Source organism: Symphalangus syndactylus, chromosome 19, assembly GCF_028878055.3.
Source record: "Symphalangus syndactylus isolate Jambi chromosome 19, NHGRI_mSymSyn1-v2.1_pri, whole genome shotgun sequence".
Taxonomy (NCBI): domain Eukaryota; kingdom Metazoa; phylum Chordata; class Mammalia; order Primates; family Hylobatidae; genus Symphalangus; species Symphalangus syndactylus.
In genome coordinates, this window is record NC_072434.2 from 42,843,275 (window position 1) to 42,867,621 (window position 24,347).

Sequence of the window (24,347 nt, forward strand, 5' to 3'; positions counted from 1 at the left end):
CTGAGGGTCAGGATGACTGCGCAGCTTGCCTGAGGCCTAACAGGTTAAAAGACCTGAACCCAACTATATCCAATTCCAAACTCACTACACTTTACTGCCTATAATCTTTCTTTTAGGGCTGGGGAACGGGGCTCCATCCTGGGAGCTGGCACAGCCCCAGGAACCTGGCGGGCCGTGGAGGTTGCTATGGCAACACCAATTAAATGGATAGCAGGTTGGCTGCTAGGTTCTCATTCAGTTGGGAAGCAGTGAGCAAGCCTGCTATCAGGTCCTGATGCCCCAAGTTCTGCCTGACCCTGACCAGAGCTCCCACTCTAGCCAACTTCCTCCAGGCAGTCTTCCGCCTTGCCTACACCCGACCAATGTAACACAGGAAGTGGGTATCATGGCTCTTGCACCCCAGCCAGCACAAGCAAGGGAGAAAGGGGGTCTCAGAATACTAAGAGTTTAGGAATCTAGGAATGGAGAAGATTCTGGAATTCCGGAATGTTACTGATCAGGGCCCAGAGGGAGGTGGGAAGATATGCAGGGCTTCACGGTGATAGCTGGGAGAGCCCACAGGAGAGCTGGGCTTCTGTCTCCTGGGGTGCTGCCTTGGCTACTGCTCCCATAGGCACCTTATGAAACCTCAGAGAGCTCGAAGAGCCTTTTTCATAAAAGGGAGACCTGCCGTGAATAAGCTGTGTGTCTCTGAAGGAAGTCTATCAACTTCTCTGGGCCTCCAGTTGTCCCTCAACTGTGAAAAGCGGGCCTGGGAGGCAGGAGGGCCCCTGCCCAGCCCAGGGGATGGGAAGGCAGCAGATGCTGGGATGGGCAAGAGGGAGAAAGACAGAGGGACACATGGGTAGGGCAGTAAGGAGAGATGGTGAGAGGGAGGGTGAGGATAGGAGATGAGCAGGGAAGGGAGGCAGCCCAAGAGGGCAGTGGTGGGCGGGACCCCGAAGGGGACAGAAAGGAAGATGAAAAGGGACATCCACGCAGAGATAGAGATGGGGCTGGGGATGGGGCAGGGGAGGAAGGGGAGCCTAGCCCTCAGGTAGCAAGGCAGCTCCCCTCTAATAACCACGATGAGGCTCCTCTCCCTTCCCTTTCTGCCCCCAGTGTCGGAGTATCTGCTGGAGTGAGGTACGGATGGAGGAGCTGGCTGACTGCAGTGAGGGAAAACCTCCCTGTGGCCACAACCCCTCCCCAAGCACACAGTCCAGGCTGCACACGACTCTGCCTCTTGTTAGCTGGGCAGCCTCGGGCAAGGGGAAGAACCGACTCCAGCCTCAGTTTCTTTCTCTCTACAGGGGGATCCTCCTCCTTCCTTAGGTTGCCAAGAGGATGAAAGTCACAAGTGGGTGTGGCAGGGCTTTGTTCCTTCTGAAGCTCAGGACAAAGCACTGGGCTTCCCTCCTGCCTGGGAGCCTTCAGGACAGCATGGAGTTTGGCCACGTGGTGGGTGAGGGAAGGATGGGGCCTGCAGCACGGCTGGGGAGGCCAGGAGCAGCTGTATGAGGAAATGAGGGCTCCTTCTCTCGGGTGGGGGCCGCTCTCGCTCTGTTCTCTCTCTCTCCCTTTCTCTTTCTCTTATGTGGAGACTGGTAGCTCTGTTGCTAGGAGACAAGGAAACCCAGTTATCACCAGCCACGGCGTTAGATGGGACTCCGGTCTCCATTGTCCCCACCTCTGCCTCTGGGGCGACTGTTATCCCTAAAGAGGGGCTCCTGGGTCCCTGCCAGCCCCACTATCCTCCACATGCTTTCGCCTGAGCCTTTTGTCTCGGGCTCACGCTGCTGAAGCTCTGCCTCTGGACTGCTGGGTCCTTCCCCGCCCCCTTCTCATCTCCTTTTTAATTTAACAAATGTCACGGAATGACCTGCCGGGTGTAAGTTTGCTTTGAGGATTAGGGCCTGGAAAATAAATCATGGAGAGACAAAGCCCTGAGTGTAGGGGGCAGGCCTGGGGCTCAGCTCTGGCCTCCACCTCCCCCTGCCTGCCTCTGCCACCACCCAGCTGGCCATGGAGGCAGGAGCTCCTAGGCTCGGCCCACCCAGGGTAGAGGAACGGGCCAGGACCTCAAAGTCTCGGCTGGGTAGCCTTGGGCAAGTCACTCAACCTCTTTGAGCTTCAGTGTTCTCCTTTACAAAACTGAGAAAATGACAGTATCTGCTTCATGAGGCTGCTGTGGGGATAAAAGGCGTTAATGCACACAGAGAGCTTAGCACACGATAAAGACTTAAGAAGCGCCAGCTGCCACTGGCACTCCTGGAATTATGGTCGGGGTCCTCAAGAACAGCAGCAGGGAGGCCTGGAGGACATGCTAGGGCTCCTTCTGGGCAGAAGGGCTTGACAAGGCTGTTTCTGGCTCCTGCTGCCACAGAAACAGGGTCCAACCTGCAAGAGGGCTGTGAAGAAAGTCCAGAAACAGGTCAGTAGAAACCAGCAACTAAACATACGTGTTTACCAGGAGCACCCTGAGTGCGTGGCACAGAGTGTTCAACTGGTCACCTCTCCTGAGCCTCACAGCCTCTCAAGGATGATCTGAGGAGGAAACTGAGGCCCACCCCCACCCAGACTGAGGGGCAGGACTCACTGCAAGTGGCCTTGGACTCATCGGAGCCATCAGGACACTCCTCCTCGCCATCACACTTCCACCGCTCGTGGATGCAGTGGCCGTTGTCACAGGTGAAGTCACTGTCTGCACAGGTCTTCTTGGCTGCAGGGCAAGGAAGAGAGTGTGGTGAGCCTGGGAGCAGTCAGGAGGGAGGTGGGCCAACCAGGACATGCTTGGTCTGCAAGCCGGACCACAGGGCTTCCCACGGCCCCACCAGGCCATGGACTGCCTTGCTGACCAAGGGCAGAGGACAGGAGAGACAAGCTTCTTCATTCCTTAGACATCTGAACACTGCGTGAAGACAGGTGACATTCTGCTCTGCCTTCCAAGTCCAAGGGCTCAAATCCAGCAAGCATGACAAGATTCATCATACCCCGTCACACTCTTGCCTTTCCCTCAATGTCTAGTTCCACTGCCGCTGTCTCCAGGAAGCCTTCCCTGATACCCTACAGCAGCTGCCTTAGCTCCTTCAGCCAGTTCTCAGTCTCTTTACCTGCCTGTCCCACTTTCCCCAACTGGACTGGAAGTCAAAGTCCCTTCTGCAGGCACCAGGGAGTTTGTGATCATGAATCCTACACATAGATGGTTCCATTGTGGCAAGATGAATGAGGTATTTTGTGTTCGGAGCAGTGGGAAGAGGATCTACTGGGCAAGACATCCAAATCAGTCCCCGTCCCCAGTGCCTACAGCCTGTAGGGTGACCTCCACACTGCTCCGGGGATTTCAATCCCACTTCCTCCTCCTCCTCCTCCTATCTGTGTGACCTTGAGGATGTTCCTTAATCTCTGAGCCTACATTTTCTTATCTATATAATAGGGAGAAGAAGACAAAAGGCGGTGAGGAGGAGCAACAAGAAGTCATAATGTATGAAGAAACTGCAGCAGACTCAGGCACATGGCAGATGCTGAAGAAGTGGCAGCTACTGTTGTTTTCAGGGTTTAATTAGAAGCTGAAGGAATGGGGTTCTGTGTCCACACAGGAGATGTAGCAGGCTGAGAGCTCACAGCTGGTAACAGAGCTGAGATAAGAATGCGGGTACCATCCCCAGCCCGGTTCTTTACTGCCTTCTGTGTCTTGTCCTACGAGGAACTAGAGTTTCCAGATCAAGGAGAGGAAACAGAGATGGCTGCCCATGTCATAAGGTGCCCCAGCTTCTTCCCAAGCAGCAGCACAGCACTGGGCGCATCTAGCAGGCCCGGGGGAGAGCAGTTGCCCTGTCAGGACTTCCATGGGGGAACTGAGGCTGCCTGGCTACCCCCAGTAGGTGGTGGGGGTGGGGGGGTGTTGGAGACCGGGAAGGGGCCTTGAGCGCTCCACCCCTGACACCCTGCACCCTCCATAGCAGCCCTAGGCCTCTGAATTATTGGGGGCTCATCTGCGTCAAATCTGCATTGAACTCACACACACCCTCTTCCTGCTGGACCAAGCGTCCAGGACCCGCTACAGAACAAGGTGAGGAAGAGAGCACTGGGCAGGGAGTCCAGAGGTCTGGATTTGAGTCACTGCTGTGCTATTTTGCTCTGTATCCTCAAGCACATCATGGCCCTTTTCTGGCCCACAGTTTCTTCATCAGGAAAAGAGAGGGTGATCTGGTGAGAGATAAGCTTTCAGGTGTGGTAGTTCGAGATCAGGAGGCCCAGAAATGAAGACGGCAGGGGGGTCTCTTTTCAGCCTAAAAGAGGATACCTCAGCACAGCAGTGACTTACCCCAGGCCTTGGGGCGCTCAGACCACCAAAGTCCTCCCCTGGAATGAGCTTGGGATGGATTTAACATCAGGGGCCATTAGGATGCGGCCTCTCCCCAGGGGCTTAGAAGTCCCGTGGCCCCAGCCTGCCCTGCTCCCTCATCTTCCCCTCCTCATACTTCCCAGTCTAGCCCCACCTCAACTGCCAGTGGGTCCTCACATACCCCATGCTTTTTATACTATCATACCTTCCCAAGCTGTCTTTAGTCTGAAAGCCCTTTCCCCCACTTCCCACCTTCTTTCCATTACACACTGGGCTTAAGTATCACCTCCAGTCTTGATCAGCAGCCTCTCCTGAGCTCCTATAATCCCCTGAATGTCCTTCTAGGGCAGAGGTTGACAAACTTTTTCTGTGAAGGGCCAGATAGTAGCTATTTAGGCTTTGAGGGCCAAATGGTCTTGGTCACACTACTCAACCCTGCCACTATGGGGCTGAAGCAGTCAGAGACATTAGATAAATGAGTGAGCATGGTTATGTTTCAATAAAACTTTATTTACAAAAAACTGGTGACAGGCCAGGCCTGTGGCCTGTATTTTGATGACCTCTGCTCTAGATCATCACTGATCGCGAGTCCAGCATGGTTTTTGCTTTCTTCCCTGTCCCTGCAGCACAGAGACTCTCAAATTCAGCAAGAATCCAGCTTGGGGCAGGTCTCAGTGGGGGACACTGAGTCAAACGCGAGCATAGCCACCCAGCCTCTGCTCCATACTTGCAGCTCTGGGGCTTGCCTTCTCCCTGGGAAGCCACTCCCATGGACCAGCTTTATTCAAATCTACCCACAGGCCCTCTGAGTGCTTCTGGGGCTGCAGGCCTGCTCCCCCTCCTCTGGGGAGCCTGGCAGGGATTTGGTGAGAGAGACTGTGTCTCTGAATCTGTTCCATGTCTGTCCTTTTCAGTGGAATCTTTGCAGTACATCTGCATTCTAAGATAAGTTTTCTTCACACTTTGCTTAGAAGAATGCCTCTGTATGTGCAGAACTAGAAGAAACCTGAGGAATCAGAGTCCACCTTCAGATGGGTGGATTGAGGCCCAGAAAGGGAAAGGGGCTGGCTTAGGGAAATACAGCACGGCAGGGATAAGAACAGCTCTCCTGCCTCTCAGCCCAGGGCTCTGGAGAGGCCCTCCCTGTTTCCTGCACTGAGAGGTCATCGTCAGTGATAGATGCGAATACCACCTATTGGTAAATCATAGTCCATAATCATCTTAAAGGAAGTACCAAGATGAACCACAGCACCTGGGGAATTTCCTAATGTGAACACCAGTGGTTTTCCCCCCACAAGAAGCTCAGCATCCAAAAAAAGAAACGTATATCCTAGTTTTCTCTTTTTCTCGTTCTAACACTCACCGGGTGCTTCCTCTGTGCCAGTCTCTGCCAGGTGTTTTTACCCAAGAAACCTCATGGCAGGGGGCCTGCTATGTACTCATTTGACATATGAGGAAATCCAGGCCCAGGGATGTTGTTACATGTCCAAGGTCACAGCTGGGGGGAGCAGGGTCACAATCTGAACCCACAGTCAGATGCCTGCTCATCTCCACCATGGCTCCCCAGTCAAACATTCAGCAGTACCAGATGTGGAAGAAAAACCTTACAGCAGATGGGAAAGCCCTGTGCAAGCTTCAGTTCCACATTCAATGAACCTTGCTTCTGTTCTACGTTCTGCACTGAGAACACAGAATCAGCCCAGCCCAGTCTCTGGGAATTAAGAGCAAGTAGGCAAGTCTGGCAAGGATGTGTGGTCAGACAGTGACCAAAACAGCAGGGCAGGCTTGAAGAAGAAGGTGATGATGGGGCTCTGTCGCTGGGCACAGGACAACCAGATACCCCCCCAAAAACCCTGCCCTCCCTGGGATTCTGAAAGCCTGGGGGTGAGCTTGTCCTCCCTCCATGTGTCAAGCCCTGGCAGGCACTGGGCAAGGAGGCCAGAGCAGCCAAAAACACCACTGCTGTCCCAAAGGGCAGCTTTGAGGTCAGCCCCGCCCGGGAAATGGCAGCTGCAGGGAGAGTGCCCTGTGGTGGTGTTTTTGGGAACAGATTTGTTCACTGGCTGGACCAGCTTGGAGATTTTCCACTCTGGTTCTGGCTTGGCACCTTTCACCCAATATCCCAGTGACTCCTCACAGCTATCTTGGTAGCTGTTGTTATTAATCCCATTGTACAGAAGAGGAAATTAAGGCTTAGAAGTGAGGGTGTTAGGTGGCAGAAGTGTGATTTCAACTCTGTGTGGCAGCTGCCAAAGCTTGATCTCTTTCCACTCAGACCCTCAGCCACTTCAGTGTTACCAGGCTAAGAATGAGGACCCCAGAGAGTCCTCAAATGTACTGACACACCTCTCAGGTCTTCTGGAATGTGCCCAGAAGTGTGCAGCAGAATAAACCCGGGCCTGGGACAGCTTTTGCTCCACTAATAGACGGCACTTTCAGGGTGGGGACTAGACTAAAGCAGGCTGGAGGGCCCCATCGGAAGTGTGACCATATGGAAGGATCTGGAGTCAGAGTGGAGACTGACTCCTGGCATAGCCACCTCGGGGTGAACCTGGGCAAGTGGGGATGTGGCTTTCCCATGCAGCTTTGTCACAAAGACAAAAGGCAAAAAGACTCTTCTGGGGGATCCTAGTGAACACCCAGTGTCAGGCCGTTCAGTGCAATGAGCCCAATAGTCCCTTGTGAAGAGACCATATCAGCCCTGCCATGAGATGAGGGCCGTGCCGCCATTCTAAGGCTGTCAGAGCAAGCCATGCCAGACCCCTACTCTGCTGGCCTTGGCTCTGGTTCCCAGGGTGATTCCCCAGCTGGGCTCAAGGCCATGGCTCCCTGTTTCCAGGGATTTATGTCCCCCCATGCCAGTCTGCCCCTTGGACAATGCCCACCTCTGTGAGTCCCTCAGCCCAGGAGTGATACGTAGTCAACCAGGGTCTGCAACATCATAATCTGGTGCCATGGCAACAGATGGGCTGCCACAAAGGACTAGGGGATTCTAGGGGCAGTGAGGAGGGGCTGACCCCAGGGTAGAGTGGGGGAGAGTGGGAAATCCAGGACAAAGGAAGTGGGAAATGCTACTTATAACAAGAACACGGGCCAAGGAAAGTGCCAGACAGTCCATGGTCTATCAAACTGTGCCCTGCCACTTGTAGGCTATGTGACCTTACACAAGTTACACGACTCCTCTGAGCTGCACTTTCTTTGTCTGCACTCAAGGATACCATCCCTGCTTCATGGGACACAGGGTCGTTGTGAGACGCAAATAAGCTAAGGATGGCCCCAGGGCTTTATGAACTGAAAAGCAAAAAGGCGCAAGTTAGAGGTGTGTGAAGTCGCAGCCCTGGCCCCAGCTGCCGTGTGTGTAACACTGGGCCCATCCATCAAACCTTCTGAGCCTGCCTCCTCCTCGTCAGGAAATGAAGGTGTGGCGCTAAGTCTTTTTTTTTTTTTTTTTTTTTTTTTTTTGAGACAGAGTCTCGCTCTGTCACCCAGGCTGGAGTGCAGTGGCGCGATCTCGGCTCACTGCAAGCTCCGCCTCCCGGGTTCACGCCATTCTCCTGCCTCAGCCTCTCCGAGTAGCTGGGACTACAGGCGCCCGCCACCACGCCCGGCTAATTTTTTGTATTTTTAGTAGAGACGGGGTTTCACTGTGGTCTCGATCTCCTGACCTCGTGATCCGCCCGCCTCGGCCTCCCAAAGTGCTGGGATTACAAGCGTGAGCCACCGCGCCCGGCGGCGCTAAGTCTTAAGGCCCTCTCCACACTCAGTGTCTGTGATCCTGTGAAATTATTAGAATCGCTCAGCATTTCTTGGCTTCCCCTGCCTCCAGAGACATCCTTCCCATGCTGCTCCCCACCCACACGCATCCTGGAGCCCCGGTGCAGAGAGAAGGCTCCAAAATAAAGATCAGTCCAGGCTGCCGAGGGACACTGCTCCGTGCGACTTCCTCTTGGCAATCTGAATGTCCTGCCGTGTTGGACTCTAGGGTCTTGAGGCCCCCTACGTGGGTCTCCCATGTTACATGCCTGGAAGCCAAGGCCTAGTGAGAAGTGACTGCTCAAAGCCACAGCACATGTCTGTGGCAGGGCTGCACTTGAACCCAGGTAACGACTCCCAATCCCACTTTGTGGCCAGCAAGCCAGGCGAGGGCCACCTGACCTGGCCCAGGGGTCAGGGAAGGCTTCCCAGAGGAAGGGCACTGTGTTCAAGGAAGAGGAGTCAGCCAAGCTGTGGGAGTGAAGAGAGCGGGGAAGAGCATTCCAGGAGGAAGGATAATGGGGCTTAGGGGCATGGAGGAGCGAGCAGAGTGACCATTAGGGTCTGAGGACAAGGCAAGTGGCAAGGGACCTGGAGCTCCACCAGGCCAGGGAACAACTCGCCCTGGTGGAGTTGTTCACCAAGTTGTGCACCAAGCTGCCCTGCAGAGGCCCGGCACAGCACAGGGGCCTGGCTTTCCTTGAGCTCACCCAGGGACCCATCCAGCCTTTTGCTAAACACAGGGCTGCTCTCCAGCAGCCAAAAAACCCCAGGGCTCCAGGCTGCCAGAGCTTCCTTTGGGATTTCGTGAGGTCATGCAAGACAGAAAATCGGCCCCTAGCAGAGGAGGAGAGGGGTAGGGGGCAGGACAGAGCCCAGGGGTGGCCATGCACCAGGATATTTGGGATAGACATTATTTTCCCCCTTGGAGATGCATGATGCCCACCGGTTTATAAAGGCCCTGGGAAGGACTGCAGTAAAGATATCTGATTGACTGTTTCCTCCAGCCTCCCAAGCTTGTTTAACCAAGGAACTCCTTTTTCAGATGCCACATCTGTTTATTTCCCAAGAAACAAGCGGTCCAATGAATCACACCTAGGAAAACACTGCTGGGGCACAAGCCTCTCATCCTACAGATGATTAGATGAGGTACAGAGAAGGGAGGGACTGGCCCGTGTTCACACAGCAGTCTGGTACTTGTACTTAGCCGTCTGTCTCTGGGGCAGCCCCACTAGGCCATAAAAAATAGAACAAAGTGTTCACAGAGCATGGAGCCCAGAGTGAAGCTGCAGGGACCCCACCAGAGACCCCAATCCTCAGAGCAGGGACATGTCCAGAGGAGGGCCCAGGAAAGGACAGAATTGATACCCAGCCACCTAGGACAGGGAGATGAGGGAGCTGTCAGCCTTACAGGCTCTGACTGATCTCTGGTTTCTGTGGACAGGTCTTGGGCTCTAGAGAATGTTCTCTGAAGGCAGAGCAGCGACCCCTAAGAAAGGTGGATTCCAGCTCAACATTGTTGCTCAGCAACCTGGGGCAGGTTCTTTCCCCTCCTAGGGCAGTTGAGAGGCGGAGAGCAAAGGTAAAGCCCCCACCTTAGAAAGCTGGGTGCACAGAAGGGACTCGGCTGTTCCCACTTCCTCTCCCAGGCCTGGGCCAGCGCAGGGTGGCCTGGCTCTGGTCCTGCAGCCCAGCCCTAAGGCAGCTGAGCCACTTGTACCTGGGTCGGGGAGATGAAAGGGCTGCTCCCACCGACAGTTACCCTTCGACAGAGCTCGCCAGGCCCCAGCGTTGCCAAGACGACCGCTTCCAGCAGAACGAAGATCCGGGGTGGGGGCAGGGGATGTGCCAGCCCGCCCCTGGCCTACTAACCTGGCAGGCAGATTTAAATGACAGTCCAGGAAGCTACTATTAAACTGTCACCCCAGTCAACAGGACGACAGACCCAGAGTGTTCTCTGGCTGCAGCAACGACACAGCAGTAATGAGGGGGAGGAGACCATGGCCCAGAGCAACCTGCACCCCACCCGGGGGCCCTGGCCTGACGGCTGTCCCACTACCAGAGCCACCTTCTCAGGCTGTGGCAGGTCCTGGCATGGAGCTGGGGCTCAGCACAGGGCCTGGCAAACTACTTTTAAGCAGAGGAACCCTTTTCCCAAGTGAACCTCCAACATATAAAACAGATTAAAATGGAGCTGCACGGTTGGAAGTGGGGGTGGGGGTGACATCCAGAGCCCATCGCCAGCAGATCTGGGGTCCAGCAGCAATGGATTCAAACCCTAACCCCTCCCTGGACATGTGATGTTCCTAAAGCCCTCAGTTTAAAGATCCCGTGGGTCCATCACAACATTGCAAACAGCTTCCACATGGCTCTGCTTCTGACACTCTAGGGACCTACGGTTCTAAGGCCATAACACTCTGATTTGCACCCTAAGCCCCTGTGACAAGACTCCATGACAGCTACTGCCAGAGTCCGAGATGTCGATAAGCTGCGGATGGCAGCCTCTGATGCCTTCCCTGAAAGGAACTGTTTATCTGAGTCCAGAAGTCTACATGCCGACAGTCTCTGACTACTCAAGGCTCGGCGGTTCCCAGAAGGCGAACGGTTCCCACAGTGTCCTGACAGTAGAGTGCAGGAGCCAGCACCCGCGTGTGGTGGGCGGGACTCGGTGCGTGGCTTTGTGCTGCCCAGTGGGCTCTGGGGCTCAAGCCACCATCATCCATCAGCAGGCGACATCTAAATTTGCCCTCTCCCCCATCTTCCCATCCCACCTGGGGAGACTGAGAAGCTGCAGGTGCTGAGGAGGAGGGAGACACGTGAAGGGCTCGAGCCAAAGGATTCGCCCCATTTGGAATTAAGAGGCTGCAGCGGAAGGAGCACTTTTTGGTGAGGGCGGCTTTGCTTTCAAATCGGGAAAAGTTTCCCTCAAAATTTTCTGGGTTCTCTCCTCCAACCCATTCCACTAAGGAGTTACACAATTCTAACCAAGCCAGATCCTAAGACCATAAATCTATTTATTTCCCAAGAAACAAGTGGTCCAAACAAGAAACAAGTGGTCCACCTTCGCCCCAAAACACCAAGGCATGAAAACGAGGTTGCAAGGATCAGGAGGCCCGAGGAAAGACGAAATGGGAGGCAGCGGCAGGGCCCCCAGCGGTGGAAGGAGTGTCACTCACCCCTTCCCATTCTGGGCCTCAGTTTCCTCAGGCGAACACAACACATCTCTAAGGGCCCCCTCCAGCTGACCTTCTGGATTTGTGACCCCGTGACACGGAGGGGTTGTGGATCTTGGTGCTGTTCCAAGCCCTCAAAGAGGTCATCTGGGGCTTCCCACAGCCAAGCACCTCCTCCAGGCCCCACTACATCCCAGCTGCTCTCAGATACTGCCGGACCCTGGCCCCACTGTCACCAAGGGAGGCCCAAGCCCTTGCTGGGGTATGTAGGCCTGTCACCACAGGGAATAAGAGCGTCTCCGAGGGACAGACTGACAAAGGCGTCTTCCTGTCCCAGTGATTTGTGGTTGCAGGAGGTATTGAACGAGTGACAGCTGAGGGGCTGGGAGGAGGTGGGTATGGGGGAGAGGTGAGCAGGATGGGATCAGCAGGGGTCCGTGGCTGGTGCCTGCAAAGGGACCAAGCATTACGCAAGGGGTGCTCTGAGAGCAGGCAGCAGGCTGAGAAGATGACCACATTCCTGCCCTCTCCCAGGCTCCAGCCAGCCCTACCCTGGATTTTGGCACTAGGATTGTGGGTTCCAGAGAAACAGCTAGAAGAAAACTCATGGCATTCTTAAAGTAGAAGCTTCCAGAGGCCAGAAGGCAAGGCCAGGAGACCCTTTAGGCCCTCCAGCCACAGTCATTGCCAGGCTCCCAGCCTCACATTCCTCTTCCACTCCTACCCCAGTGGAAACGTGGCCTCCTCTGACCAGGGGACCTTCCTGGCTAACCCCAGCCAGGCCCCCTGGGGCTGATGGGTCCACGGCTTTGCCCCCCTTGGGCGGGCTGACCTTGGAGCTTGCCAAGGACCCCTGCATTCCAGGCCCTGTTCTTGCCACCAGCCCCCTGAGGGAAGGAGGGGCAGCTCTTCTGCTTCTTCTTTTGCAGTTGAGAAGGTTCTAGATCTCATTCCAGCCCTGCTCTGCCACCAACACGCTGTGTGACACAGGGCAGGCCTCTCTGGGCTCTCGGCCCCCACTAACTGCAAGTGGGAAGCTCAGGGCTCCCAGAGCAGAACTCTGCAGCCAGGGCCAAGGAGGCCAGGCCAAAGGGACTCAAGAACCCACGAGGTGCGGACACTCCTCTAGTGGAGCGAATGATTGAGTGATGACCCCTGCCTGTGTGGAGCCAATGATTGAGTGATGACCCCTGCCTGTGTGGAGCCAATGATTGAGTGATGACCCCTGCCTGTGTGGAGCCAATGATTGAGTGATGACCCCTGCCTGTATGGAGTGAATGATTGAGTGATGACCCCTGCCTGTGTGGGGAGGGGTGGTGGGTCCCTCGCTGCTACCCACAGGCAGGCAGGGCATTCGGGCCTCTGATGTCAGCAGTGGGTCGCTGCAGCATCTTCTCCTCTGCCCACCAGGTAGAGACTGCACACACTAGGAAGCAGCCCTGGCTAAGTGAAAAACGTAAATGCTTTCACCAATTAGGCTGGTAGGAGAAGCATTTCCTAACAGGAGCCTCACTGGCCCATTCCGGTGATAAATGGGCAGCACCTGTTATTGGGAAATCCGGCTCCTGGTGCGGGACAGCTGCCTCTCTGGAGTGCTCCTCTGTGCTGGGCTCTGGGCTCCTCACCAGGGAGTGTGGGGCAGGCTGTGCCCAGGAGGCTGGTGTGAGCTCTCTGCCACCCCCAGGCTCACATTGGTCATCCAGGGAGCCTCTGCCCACCTGTGTGCCCAGCAGAAGGTCTGCAGGTTAAAGTATCACTCTGTGATATCGCTGAGACCTGTGCAGGGAGTCTGCTGGCTTTTCTGGAGAGAGGTTAAGAATATCTCACTGAGAATGGGGTTAGCAATGGGCCATCTGCCACTCCTGGCCTGGAGGGCCTGGCTCTGCTCTGTGGCCTTGATGTAAGTCTCTGGCCTTCTCTGTGCCTTGCTCTCTTCCTTCATGGCATGGTGAGTTGGATGAGATAAGCTCTAAGTTCGTCTCCTTTTTAGGTGTGGTTTTACCCACCACCAGGCCCAGAGTGAGGCTGACAGAGGGAGGGAACTGTGGCTTGGTCCCCAGCCCCTCACAGTCCACTCCTGTGGCTCCAGGGGCTACAAATCCAGACACAGTAGTCACTGTCCTCCCAAAGGCCTCTCCATAATCAAAGAGCCATCTTTCCTTGCCTGTTGGCTTCCCATCTCCCCTTGAATATGACCGACTGCCTTAGCAGGGCACTCAGGAACAGTTCAAGCTGCCCTGCTACTGCTCTGGGCCATCCCTGGCCATCACCTGCCTCCAGTAGCCACTCAGTGGTTATGGACAAGCCATCGACCTTCATACCAGGTGCTTTTGCTCATGCAGCTCCACCAGGCCGGAAGCCCCTCTTCCACCTCCATGGGCAAAACTCTCCCACCCCTGATGGCCAGCTCAGGCATTAGCTGTTCATGGTGTCTGACGATGCCCCCATCCAAATGCCCCCACCTCTGACAGAGCAGAAATGAGTGGATCCCAGCCCAGGGCCAGCCAGGGCCCACAACACCAAAGGTAGGACGTTAGCAAGCTCGAGTCTCCATGGGGTGCTTATTTTGCTGCTGTATTTTGGGAAACAGACCCAGGCAGTGCCTACGGGAAGCCCCTTCCAAGCTGTGCCCACCCTGGCCGTCAGTGCTGAGATGAAGATCTGTGGCCCCACTGGCCAGGGGAGACCTCAGGAGCTGTCCACCAGACCGGACTAGGCTCAGAAGTCATCCCAGCAGCTCAGTAAGCCAGTGACACATGGCTCGGCCACTGTCATAGAGCAGGGCTCAGGGAGATGCAAACCCTTCCCAGTCTCTCCTAGTGAAATGCTGGGCCCTCAGCTGTGAGAAAGCCCTTCGCAGGGCTTCTCTGGGGAGTTCCACAAAGCCCTGCCTGGGTTCCAGACCCTCTCAGTAATCTGGGCCTCGGGAGCCCTGGGCACCCCTCCAGGCTGCCCTTGACCTCTGGGGTGACATTGGACACGCCCCTTACCCTCTGGTGCCTCAGCCTCCTCACCTAGACATCGGAGGAGTCAGGTTTTCATGTGTACCTTTCAAAGGCCTGCCTGGGTTACCTCACAAGGTGAGAGTGAAAGGGACAGAAGGAGGGTGCTTGAGGTGTGGGGGGTGGGGTGGAGTGGGTGGGCCACTGTAGTCAGCACCCGCTGTGGGAGGGGAGACAGGTGTGCTGCTGGGTGATGCGGACGGCAGAGCACGTGGCTCAGGGCAGGTGCTCAATGGAGAGAGTGGAAGGGCCCTGGAGCCAGGGGCTCCTGAGGACCTTCGGCTCAGAGGTGCGGATCATGGGAGCGTTGGGGAACAGGGAAATTTTCTGACTGGGATACTCCCTGAGCCCAAGAGAAATCTAGCAGACTGGTCCTGGGTCTTTAGTGGGTGTGGAGTTGAGTGACAGGTTTGAGACTCTATCCCCCGTCCCTCAGCCTGGCTCCTCAGGGCAGCTGTGAGGTGGGTGTGAGGCAGAGGCCACCACCCACTTTGAGAGATTAGGAAGCAAAGACCTTAAAAGGCATGAACTGGCCAGGTGTGGTGGGTGCATGCCTGTAATGCCAGCACTTTGGGAGGCCAAGGCAGGCAGATTACTTGAGCCCAGGAGTTCAATACCAGCCTGGGCAACATGGTGAAACCCCATCTCTACAACAACAAAAATACAAAAACAAATTAGCTGGGCATGGTGGTACACACCTGTAGTCCCAGCTACTTGGGAGGTCGGGTGGCTTGAGCCGGGGAGGTTGAGGCTTCAGTGAACCATGATCATGCTACTGCACTCCAGCCTGGGCAACAGATGGAAAACCTGTCTTAAAAAAAAAAAAAAAAAAAAGGAGGCATTGATCCTCCCAAGGTCATGTAGCTTGAGGCAGGACCAGAACGCAGGTTGTTTCATCCTGAATGCTGTGCAAGAGAAGGAAAAAGTGAGAGGCGGACCTTCTTCAGAGAGTCCATAGCCAAACTGAGGAGAGGAGAACCCCGGGTGTAACAGCCACAACTCAGAACAAAAGGAGATGCATCTTGGTTAGACTCTGGGGTGGTGATGTCACTCATCTCCCCTCTCTCGACCCCAGTGCCTCAGCTATAAAACAAGGACGCTAACCTTGGTGGTTTCCAAGCCCGCATCTCCCTTGCCTGTGAGTAAGGTCTGCTGGAGGGAGAGGAGGCAGGCCTGGGGAGGGCTCACTGCCTGGAAGAGAGACTTTTTAAGCTGGTCCTCAAAGAAAGGGGGTGATTTTGGCTGGCAGTAGTAGGGGCTGAGGAAGCCTCCCCCGAGGAACTATGTTTGATCCAGAAGGAAAAGGTGGATTTTGAAAGCAGATGGAGAAGGCTGCTTCTGGCTTCTCAGTGCATTTGGAAGGAAATGGGGTCCATTCTCTGAAGCTCTTCAACCGCCCCAGGATTGGTTCCAACAGGGAGGTGTGAGCGTGTGGTCCGCAACCCCTACCCAACAAGCAGATTCCTGGCCTCGGGCTCATCTTAGGCTGGAACCTAACATGATGTGGGCTTGGAGACCACCAAGGTCGGCGTCCTTGTTTTACAGCTGGGGCACTGAGGCCCAGAGAGGGGAGATGAGTGATGTCAGCACCCCGGAGTTTAACGAAGACCCATATCCTTTTGTTCTGGGTTGTGGCTGTTACACCCAGGGTTCTTGTTCCTCAGTTTGGCTATAGACTCTATGATGAATGTCTACCTCTCGCTTTTTCCTTTGCTTGCACTGCATTAGGAATGAGATGACCTGGGTTCTTGTCTTGCCTCAAGCCACATGACCTTGGGCCAATCAATGCCTTTTTTTTTTTCCTTTTTTTTTGAAGACAGGGTTTCCCTCTGTTGGCCAGGCTGGAGTGCAGTGGTATTTCAGCTCACTGCAGCCTCAACCTTGCAGGCTCAAGCCATCCTCACACCCCAGCTTCCCAAGTAGCTGGGACTACAGGTGTGCACCACCACACCCAGCTAATTTTTTTTTTTTTTTGGATTTTTGTTGTAGAGACAGAGTTTCGTCATAACTGCCCAGGTGGCCTAGGGCCATACTACAGCACGTGATCCAGAGTCAGGGCCTGGGAACAACCTGTATGATTATAGGTGAGTGACTTAACCTCTCAGAGCCTCATCAATAAAATGGGGCTAACCACCTCAGGGGGTGGGAATTAAGAGAGGTTGTAATGTTGAAATTCATGGTGAAATTGCACATCCCCACAGAAGCAGGTAGAGCTCTTGTCAATCATGCGGCTTCTTACCACCACCACTCCCCCACTGCTCCAGCTTTCCTGCAGGGACTTTGGGGAGAGTTGGGTTGCCTCCCTGTTGGAATGGGAGAGGGCCGGGGGCAGACAGGCAAGGGGCATAGCTCAGCTGGAAAAGCATCTGGGTCCAGTGAGGTGCTGGGGAGCTGCCAGTCCTCAAAGGGCCTGTGGGAGGCTCCAGTGGAGCCAAGGGGGCTGCAGGCAGAACACACCTGGGCCCCGAGGCCATGTGGCCCAGCCCTTGGATTTCATACATGAGAAAGAGGGGCCACGGCAGCCTTGCGCTCCCACGGCAACCTCAGCAAAGCAATTCCACTCCTCCCAAGACCCAGTCAGGAACAGAACTGCCGCCGAAGAGACTCAAGGAATCATAAGATAGTCTTCGAATCCAGAACAGAATCTCCCTGTCTCAGGATCTGAGAATTGTAAAACACACAATTTACAAGTACTTAGGCTCATTCCGCTGAACGTTAGGACTAAGGAGTCAGAATCTTTCCAGTTTTAAATCACAAATCTTAGACTCACAAACAAAACAAAACCCTAGAAGCTTCTAATCCAGGCGCCAGGAGTGGCAAAGGCCTGCCTCTGTCCCCCACCCCCACCAGTGCAGGAATCCTCTGTTCCCACCGCTGACATATGGCCATTCGCCCTCTTGAATGCTCTCAGCGACAGGGGACTCAGTCAGCCGTGCTGGCTGGAGGCTGAACACGTTCCTTCCTCTTGAACGGGGAGGGAAATAAGCTCTCAACAGGAGATCCCCACTTTGTACAAATGGATTTTTCACCCCTCCTTGTTCTTTGGCTCTGGTCAGAAAGATTCCCAGGGAAGTGGAAAGGAGCCAAGAGCTGCCACGAAATGACTTTACCCAGCAGACAGGCTTCTGATAGGTTTCGGTGGGAAAAAGAAAGGAAAGGGGCGATGAATTCCAACTTGCTGAGCGATAAAGGAAATTAAGGCATAATACCGGGGAGGCAGCAGTTCTATTAACCTGGGTGGAATACCAATTACTCCAGCCTTCTCAGCATTGCTCCAAGTGAAGAGAAAACCCCCAAAGAGAGTGTGATTGTGGCCCAGGGCTCATCTGGATTAGACTGTTTGTTTGCCCTGGCACCCTAATGATGGGAATGAGGGAAAATTCCCCGTTTCCTGGGAGACAGCCATGCCAAAGTGGGGGAGGAAAGGCAGGCCCACGTGCAGCCACTGGACTGCTTGGCAAATGCTCAGGGCAGATGGGGTCCCCAGGCCCACTGCAGAAAGGCTCAGTGAGGGGCCACCAGCAGCCTCCCCTCATCCGGCCCTGTCCAGGACACCTCCTCTGTCCCATGTTCTGGGAAAGCCAAGCTTCTGCTGACTCCTGTGCTACCTGGAAAGTCTCAGGTCTCTGCTGCTGGAAGCCAAAATAATCAAGCAGCAGGCCTACTGTGCATGAGGGACCCTGCTAGATGCTGGCATGCCCTGCAGTTAGGTAAGACCTTCGGAGGTAGCCATGTCTCCAGGTGTTGGTTCTGGCAGGGCCGGGGCTTGGGGCTCGGGCTGGGACCACCCAACCATCTGAGGCCAGCCACAGGACGAGCAGTATGGGCATAGTTCATGGCCACAAGCCCCAGCTCAGCGCCTCCAGCCAGAGCTGGGCAGAAGGAGACAGACATGGCTGTGGGAGGCAAGAGGAGGAAAGGAGTGGGGTCATGTGCCCAGGAAACCCTCACTGCCCACTGGCATACTGGCCCAGACCTCAGCCACACCGGCAACTTCTCAGAGCCCCTTACAGAGGGGTGCCCATCAGCCTAGGGGTTCTGAGCTGGCATGGCTCCCCCAATAAGACAGGTCCCACTATAGCTTGAAGAGGAAGCCACTTTTAAACAGCCTGCCCAGTGAGCACTGCCGGCTGCCTGAAGATGATTCCACTCACCTTGGTCTTTCCTGCAAGTGAAACTTCCTCCCAGAACTAAGGTTTGGAAGATCCCAGTCTGCTGCCTGACATGGCCAGTCTCCCACCAAAACAGGTGAAGGAACCCAGGACTCATATCACGCCTTTGTCCCTTACTAGCTAAGCGACCTCAGGCAGGCTACTTGACTGCTCTGAGCCCAAGTGTCCTCATTTAAAAATGTGGTAGATCCTGACTCGGAGGGCAGTTCGTTGCTAGATCACATCTATCAGTTACCGACATAAGGGATGGCACACAGAAAATATTCAGTGACCGAAGTTCCTCCTCCCTTTTTCTCAGCCACTGTGGCAGCCTCACCACCAGGCTTTGCACACAGTGAGTCCTTAAGAAGTTTTTGTTGCAATTTTTAAAGGGCATCTGGAGGCCTAGCCTTTGTCATCCTGGGCCACCTGGTTCTTCTGTGACTTGTTTTCTCCATGTAAAAAGTAGAAGGCCTGTTCCTTGGAGAAAAAGGTCAAGGCGGGTGGAATTATCACCTGGCAGCCAGCTGGGCTCACAGTGCAGGCTACTTCAGAAGCCTCGTCCTCGGCTAACACCACAATGGTTGTAACGCCAAGTGGGGCAGCCGAGACTGTCCCACCTGGACACACAGGCAATGAGTAGAGGTCACAGGAGGTCTGGCCACCACCTTCCCTGCACCTCCACCCCTGCCCCCACACTAGTCTCTCCTAAGCCCCACAGGGAGCCAGGGGCCTCTAGAATGGCCTCTCTTCCACCCACGTGCATGGGCCCTGGCACAGGAGAGGCGCTGGGGAGGAAGCTGGAAGGCACCCAGCCACCCATTCCAGGGTGAACGGTGAGCCTGCCCAAGCATGAGCTCTTATGAGGCCCAGACTGCCAGGGGGCCAGGGTGTCTGAGACACATACATTCCTCACTCTCCAGGAGTTGGGAGTGGAGGACCCTCCTCCCCTTCTCTATTCTATTGGGAAGCTTTCCATGACCCCATGTGGGATCAGAGACCTCTTCTGACCCACAGCCTCATCATCCTGTGTTGGTGTCACTCAACCCTCTTTCTCTACCAGACTAGCAGCTCGGTGGAGGCAGGCACTGAGGGAGCGTGTGCTGAAGGCATCGCATGCAGGCAATCTGGAAGCCTGGGGCTTTTCCATCTATACAGAATGTACAGCCCAGGACACAAACCCTATTTACCCTCCAGCATTCTGCATACCTAGGAAAAGCAGTAATCATTGAAGCCTTGCTTCAGATCCTCCATTCATGCAGGAAGTGGGGCTCTGGTCTGTTCCAGTGCTCTCTAGCTGGGTGGCACTCCCACATCGTTTTCTCCAGGCATGTGAACTAGCTCTTGTGTCCTCTTTCTCTTGCCAAAGACAGTGGTATGGTATCAAGGAGAACACAGCCAGGGGCCGGGAGGCCTGGGTTTTTGTCCCAGCTCTACCCCTGAGCTGCTGTGTGGCTTTGCGTAAGCCACTCCCCCTCTCTGGGCCTCAGCGTCAACACCAGTTGGATGAGGGGTTGGGTCCCACTGCTCTCTGGGTCCGTTCCTGCTCTACTTTCACTGCCATGAGCCACGTGTCTGGGGCTGGAGTTGGAGGAGAGTACTGGCACCAGGCAGATGGTTCTGAGGACAGGTTCAGAGTCTGCAAGGCTGGGAGGGCACCTGCCTCTGTCCTGGGTCCCACCTCCTGGCCTGCTCCTCAGGAAACCCTGGGACACGTGAACTTGAGCCTCAGCTTTGGCCCTGATCATACTGTGACGCCATCTCTGGGCCAGGCCCTCATCTGTCTACATCACCTCACCTCATTTCGTGGTTTACGAAGCCCTTTGTATATGTCTCCTCGTTTAGTTCTTACAATCACCCCTGAGGTTCAGAGAGGGACAGGATGGGCCCAGGTCACACAGCAGTCAGAGGACTATCAGGCCCAGCATTCTCCAGCAGCCCTGATATCTCCTCCATGAAACAGGAGAACATAGGATGTGCAATGGGAATCCTGACCTTGCCCCCGAGCAATACTGAGTAGGGGGTGGTGGTACTCTTTCAGGAACCACTTCGAGCCACCATGAAAATCTAACAGCATAAAGATGCCAAAAGCACAGGTGCCAGCCAGGGCAGCAGCCTGCTGGAACAAAGAGCACCACGCAGGGAGCCCCAGAGCCCAGGCTCCAGTTTTAGGTTTTCCCATCTGTCAAATGAGGGCAAGGATGCCTGCCCTGCTTCACCCACTGAAGGCCAGCTGTGCACTTGCCACACTTACCCCATCCCGCCTTCTGCACAGCTGTCTGTGCCCACCACCTCAGCCAGGAGGAGTCACGAGCCCCTTTCCTATCTGCACACAGCCCAGCCTGGCTCACTGCACCAAAAAGGCAGGCCTGGGCATGGACCACACACGCACAGGTGTGTTCAGACAGACGTGCAGACACTCAGGCACATGCACACAGCGCATGTACTTGCAGATGGGCACCCGTGCATATAGCAGGGCACACACTGCCCACTTGCACACTCAGGTGTGCACCACATACTGAACATACTCAGACACACGTCATGCTGGGCACACACTGCAGCACACAAACCGCATACCCACACATGCACAGTTGGCTTCATATGATGCTCACACACTGCAGACAAATATGCATAGATTTTCCTGCCTCTCCTGTGACAGCCAGATGGTAGGATTCTCCCAGAGGGCTGCCATTTAATGCTCTAATTAATTTTTTAAAATTCTAGGCACCCAAAGCCTGGGTTTGTTCAATTTGTCCAGGCACGACCCAGTCTGAGGCCAAGGCGGGAAGCAGGACCTAGGACGAGGGGGTCCCACTATACTCAGGAGAGGCTTTGCCCTCACCTAGTGAGTAGATACCTAGCCTAGCAAGAGGCTGCGGTCACGGGCCCAGGATGTGGGCCTGATCCTGGTTCCAACAGTGCTCCTATGACCCAGGACAGGGAGAGATCCCTTCCCAGCAGCCCTGGCAGAGTGGTCTGGCCCTGGGTGCCCACCTCAGGATGCAGGGCGCTCAGTCCCCGCGGAGGCTGCTGGCTCTATCAGACTGCACTGCAGTGAGGCTTTCTTGACATGGAGGTGGGCTCAGGGCTGCACATCCAAATCCAAACACAACTTTGCTGAGCCCTACTGTGTGCAGGGCACGCTTCAAGGCACTGTGGGAGGACAGCGCAGGGAACGGGATGTTCACAGAGCTACCAGTCAGTGCTGAGACAGTGCTCACCGCATCTCCAGGCAGTATGCTCCGAGCGGGCCAGAGTTCATTCTCACCCAGGTCTCCCGGGGAGCCCCACCTTGTTCTCTAGGCCATGAAGATCCTGGGGGGTTCAGGCTAGCAGGAACTAAGCATCACTGGCCCTCCAGGTCTCTGCCTTTCCCGGGGCACCGTCTTTGCTGCTAAATGTTTGGAAAAAGCAGCAATAAATTTACTGCCTCACTTATGAGCAATTTGCTGTCAGGAGCCGTCTGTAAGCAGAGGGCTGAATTAACAAGGCTTAATTAACATTAATGTTGTGACGGATCTCAAGTGAGTCGGGAAATCCCCCATCCTCACCGCCCAGACCTTGCCTGCTGATTCCCTGCTCATGTGGGAGGTGACAGGCCCAAGGAGGGCTCTCAGAGCTGCTGACAGACGTGACTGGGGGCTGGAGGCTTGCAGGAGATCAGCACAGGAAGCCAGAGCCTCTGCAACTCCAATTCCAAAGGAGCTCTCAGACTAAGTCCTTTATCCCTTGCCTGGTGCACTGGCTAACACGTGGACCTTGGAGTGCAAGAGACCAGCGTTTAAATCCTGCTGCTGCCACTCCTATGCTATGTGATCCTGGGTGTTTCCCCACCTCTGTGTGCCTCACTGTCTCTGTCAGTAAAGAGACAGGACAGATCCCCCTTCACAGAGCTGTTAAAGGATCTATGGGCCAGGTGTGGTGGCTCATGCCCATAATCCCAGCACTTTGGGAGGCTGAGATGGGCAGATCACCTGAGGTCAGGAGTTCGAGACCAGCCTGGCCAACATGATGAAACTCCACCTCTACTAAACATACAAAAATTAGCTGGGTATGGTTGCAGGTGCCTGTAATCCCAGCTACTCGGGAGGCTAAGGCAAGAGAATCGCTTGAACCCAGGAGGCGGAGGTTGCAGTGAGCCGAGACCATGCCATTGCACTCCAGGCTGGGCGACAGAGTGAGGCTCCATCTTTTAAAAGGATTCATGAAATCATGCATGGAGAGCAGAGGTGATTCCCACCCTGCTCCCCATAAGCATAAGCATCACTGATGATGGTGCATGGGGCTCATCATCTCACTTCATCTTCCCAACCAACAGCCTTTTGAGGTAGGGCCTGCCATGACGCCCCTGTGCAGAAGAGGAAACCAAGACACCGAGAGATGAGGTGGCTCATCCAGCCCACATGCTGTGTGACGTTGGGGGAGGAGGCTCCAGCCACCCACTACAGTTGCTGGCAGGAGCCCCTTGAAGGATCCAGAGAGCCACGGTGAGGGGAGAGGTCAGGCTGCAGGGCCATGCTGGGGACCAGTGTACCCTTGGGAAGTGGGCATCCTGGCAGAGAGGCCAGGTCCCTGTTTTTCAATGACTAAGGCATTACTAAGCAGCCCCTGAGGGCCCAGCCTGTGTCAGGCTCCGGGGATGAGACAAAGGTGGTGAAAGCTGTGCCCCTGCTCTTGGGATGGATTCCACCTCCAACTCCTCTCAGCTGTCCCCAGGGCACCCAGCCCAGCCCTGGCACAGGGCAGGCACACCTTCATTTATCATCAGTGATCGCCGTTATTCATATGAATGGGAGGATGCTTCTGAGCAGAACCAACTTTGAGCAGCAGCAGAAAGGAAGCCCAGCCCCACCCACCTACCCTTCACCAGAGATGGGAGTCCTCACGCCCCTAGCCGTAACCCTGCATGTCTCGGGTCACTGGACTGACCTTCCGCGTCAGTTTAGTGGCCTTGAGCTCTGCCCCGGAGCACACCCACACCCTGGCCTCCGGGGGACTAGAAGGGCTCTGGGCCCCAGGTCCACAGGTCTCACCTCTGGGACTACCCCAGTTGGAGTCTTGGTGTCAGGGATCCATTTGGGGACAGCATGGGGAGAGGGAAGAGACAGGGGCTGGGGCAGGGGCAGATTCCACCTCCAGAAAAGCCCTTGGGCCCCTCCTCAGCCTTGCCCCCTGCTCAGCCTTGCCCCCTCCTGCCAAGCCCCCAGTATCCTCAAGCCCTGCCACAATCCCATGCTCCAGGAGGTCTTCCTCCAGCCCACCTCCAACCCTCCTGACTCAGACGTTCTGTCTCCTGCTAAGCCGTGTGACGGGGAGGAAGTCATTTTTCTCCTCTGTAAATGGGGGATGAGAACTACCTGCCTTACAGGCTGATGTGAATGGAATGAGATGCTGCCTGGCACAGTGAGGGCTCCATATGTGACACCTATGATTACTGACAACCCAGAGGTTAGTGCAGTGGAGACCCAGCCGTGCAGAAGCCTGTGAGGAGCTGGGCTGGCTCAGAGGTCTCTGGTCTTTTCCGCGCTGCTCTGAGGCAGCAGGATCAGCCAGGGTCTCTGTGTGGCCCCTGTGGCAGGCCTGGGAGCCATGGAGCTTCTCGGGAAGAACCAGAAAGAATTTTGTTTTGGAAAATCTTGGAAAGAATTGCCGTATAAAGGAGTGGGGCCTCCATCCCAGGAGGTATGCAAGCAGGGGGATCCATTCATTCATTCAACAAGCATACACTGGGCCCCTCTTCTGTGCTGGGCCCTGTGATGGGCACTGGGGGGTTGGGAAAGAGAGCATGAAAGCCAGTCCTGCCTGAAGAAAGCCATACTATAAAGACACAGGAGATGACAAAGGTGCCAAATCCACCCCGGATCATGCCTGCCCAGCCCTGCACATGCTTCAGAGCCTGGAGGAAATGCAGGAGGCCCTATGCCATGAAAAGGGGCTCGGG

General features: G+C 55.2%; 1 protein-coding gene and 1 long non-coding RNA gene across 15 annotated transcripts in view; one reads left to right on the top strand and one right to left on the bottom strand.

The window, feature by feature from the left end:
• Positions 1–24,347, bottom strand: part of LRP8 (LDL receptor related protein 8) — an 82,072-nt gene that overhangs the window by 40,666 nt on the left and 17,059 nt on the right. For all 12 annotated transcript variants that reach the window (XM_063613853.1, XM_055235303.2, XM_055235304.2 and 9 more), the window contains one exon: positions 2,579–2,701. In XM_063613853.1, coding sequence (XP_063469923.1) covers positions 2,579–2,701 — 123 coding nt within the window. Of the gene's footprint in view, positions 1–2,578; positions 2,702–24,347 lie in introns of those variants that run through there.
• LOC129458908 (uncharacterized) lies at positions 7,764–18,526 on the top strand. Of its 3 annotated transcripts, none has more exons than XR_008649768.2 (9): positions 7,764–8,427; positions 9,126–9,229; positions 9,525–9,662; positions 10,470–10,966; positions 11,127–11,609; positions 13,596–13,778; positions 16,245–16,339; positions 17,806–17,965; positions 18,337–18,526. It is a non-coding gene; the product is annotated as an uncharacterized lncRNA (long non-coding RNA). The 3 variants fall into 3 exon arrangements; XR_008649769.2 differs by having other exon boundaries at positions 10,515–10,966; XR_008649767.2 differs by having other exon boundaries at positions 9,525–10,966.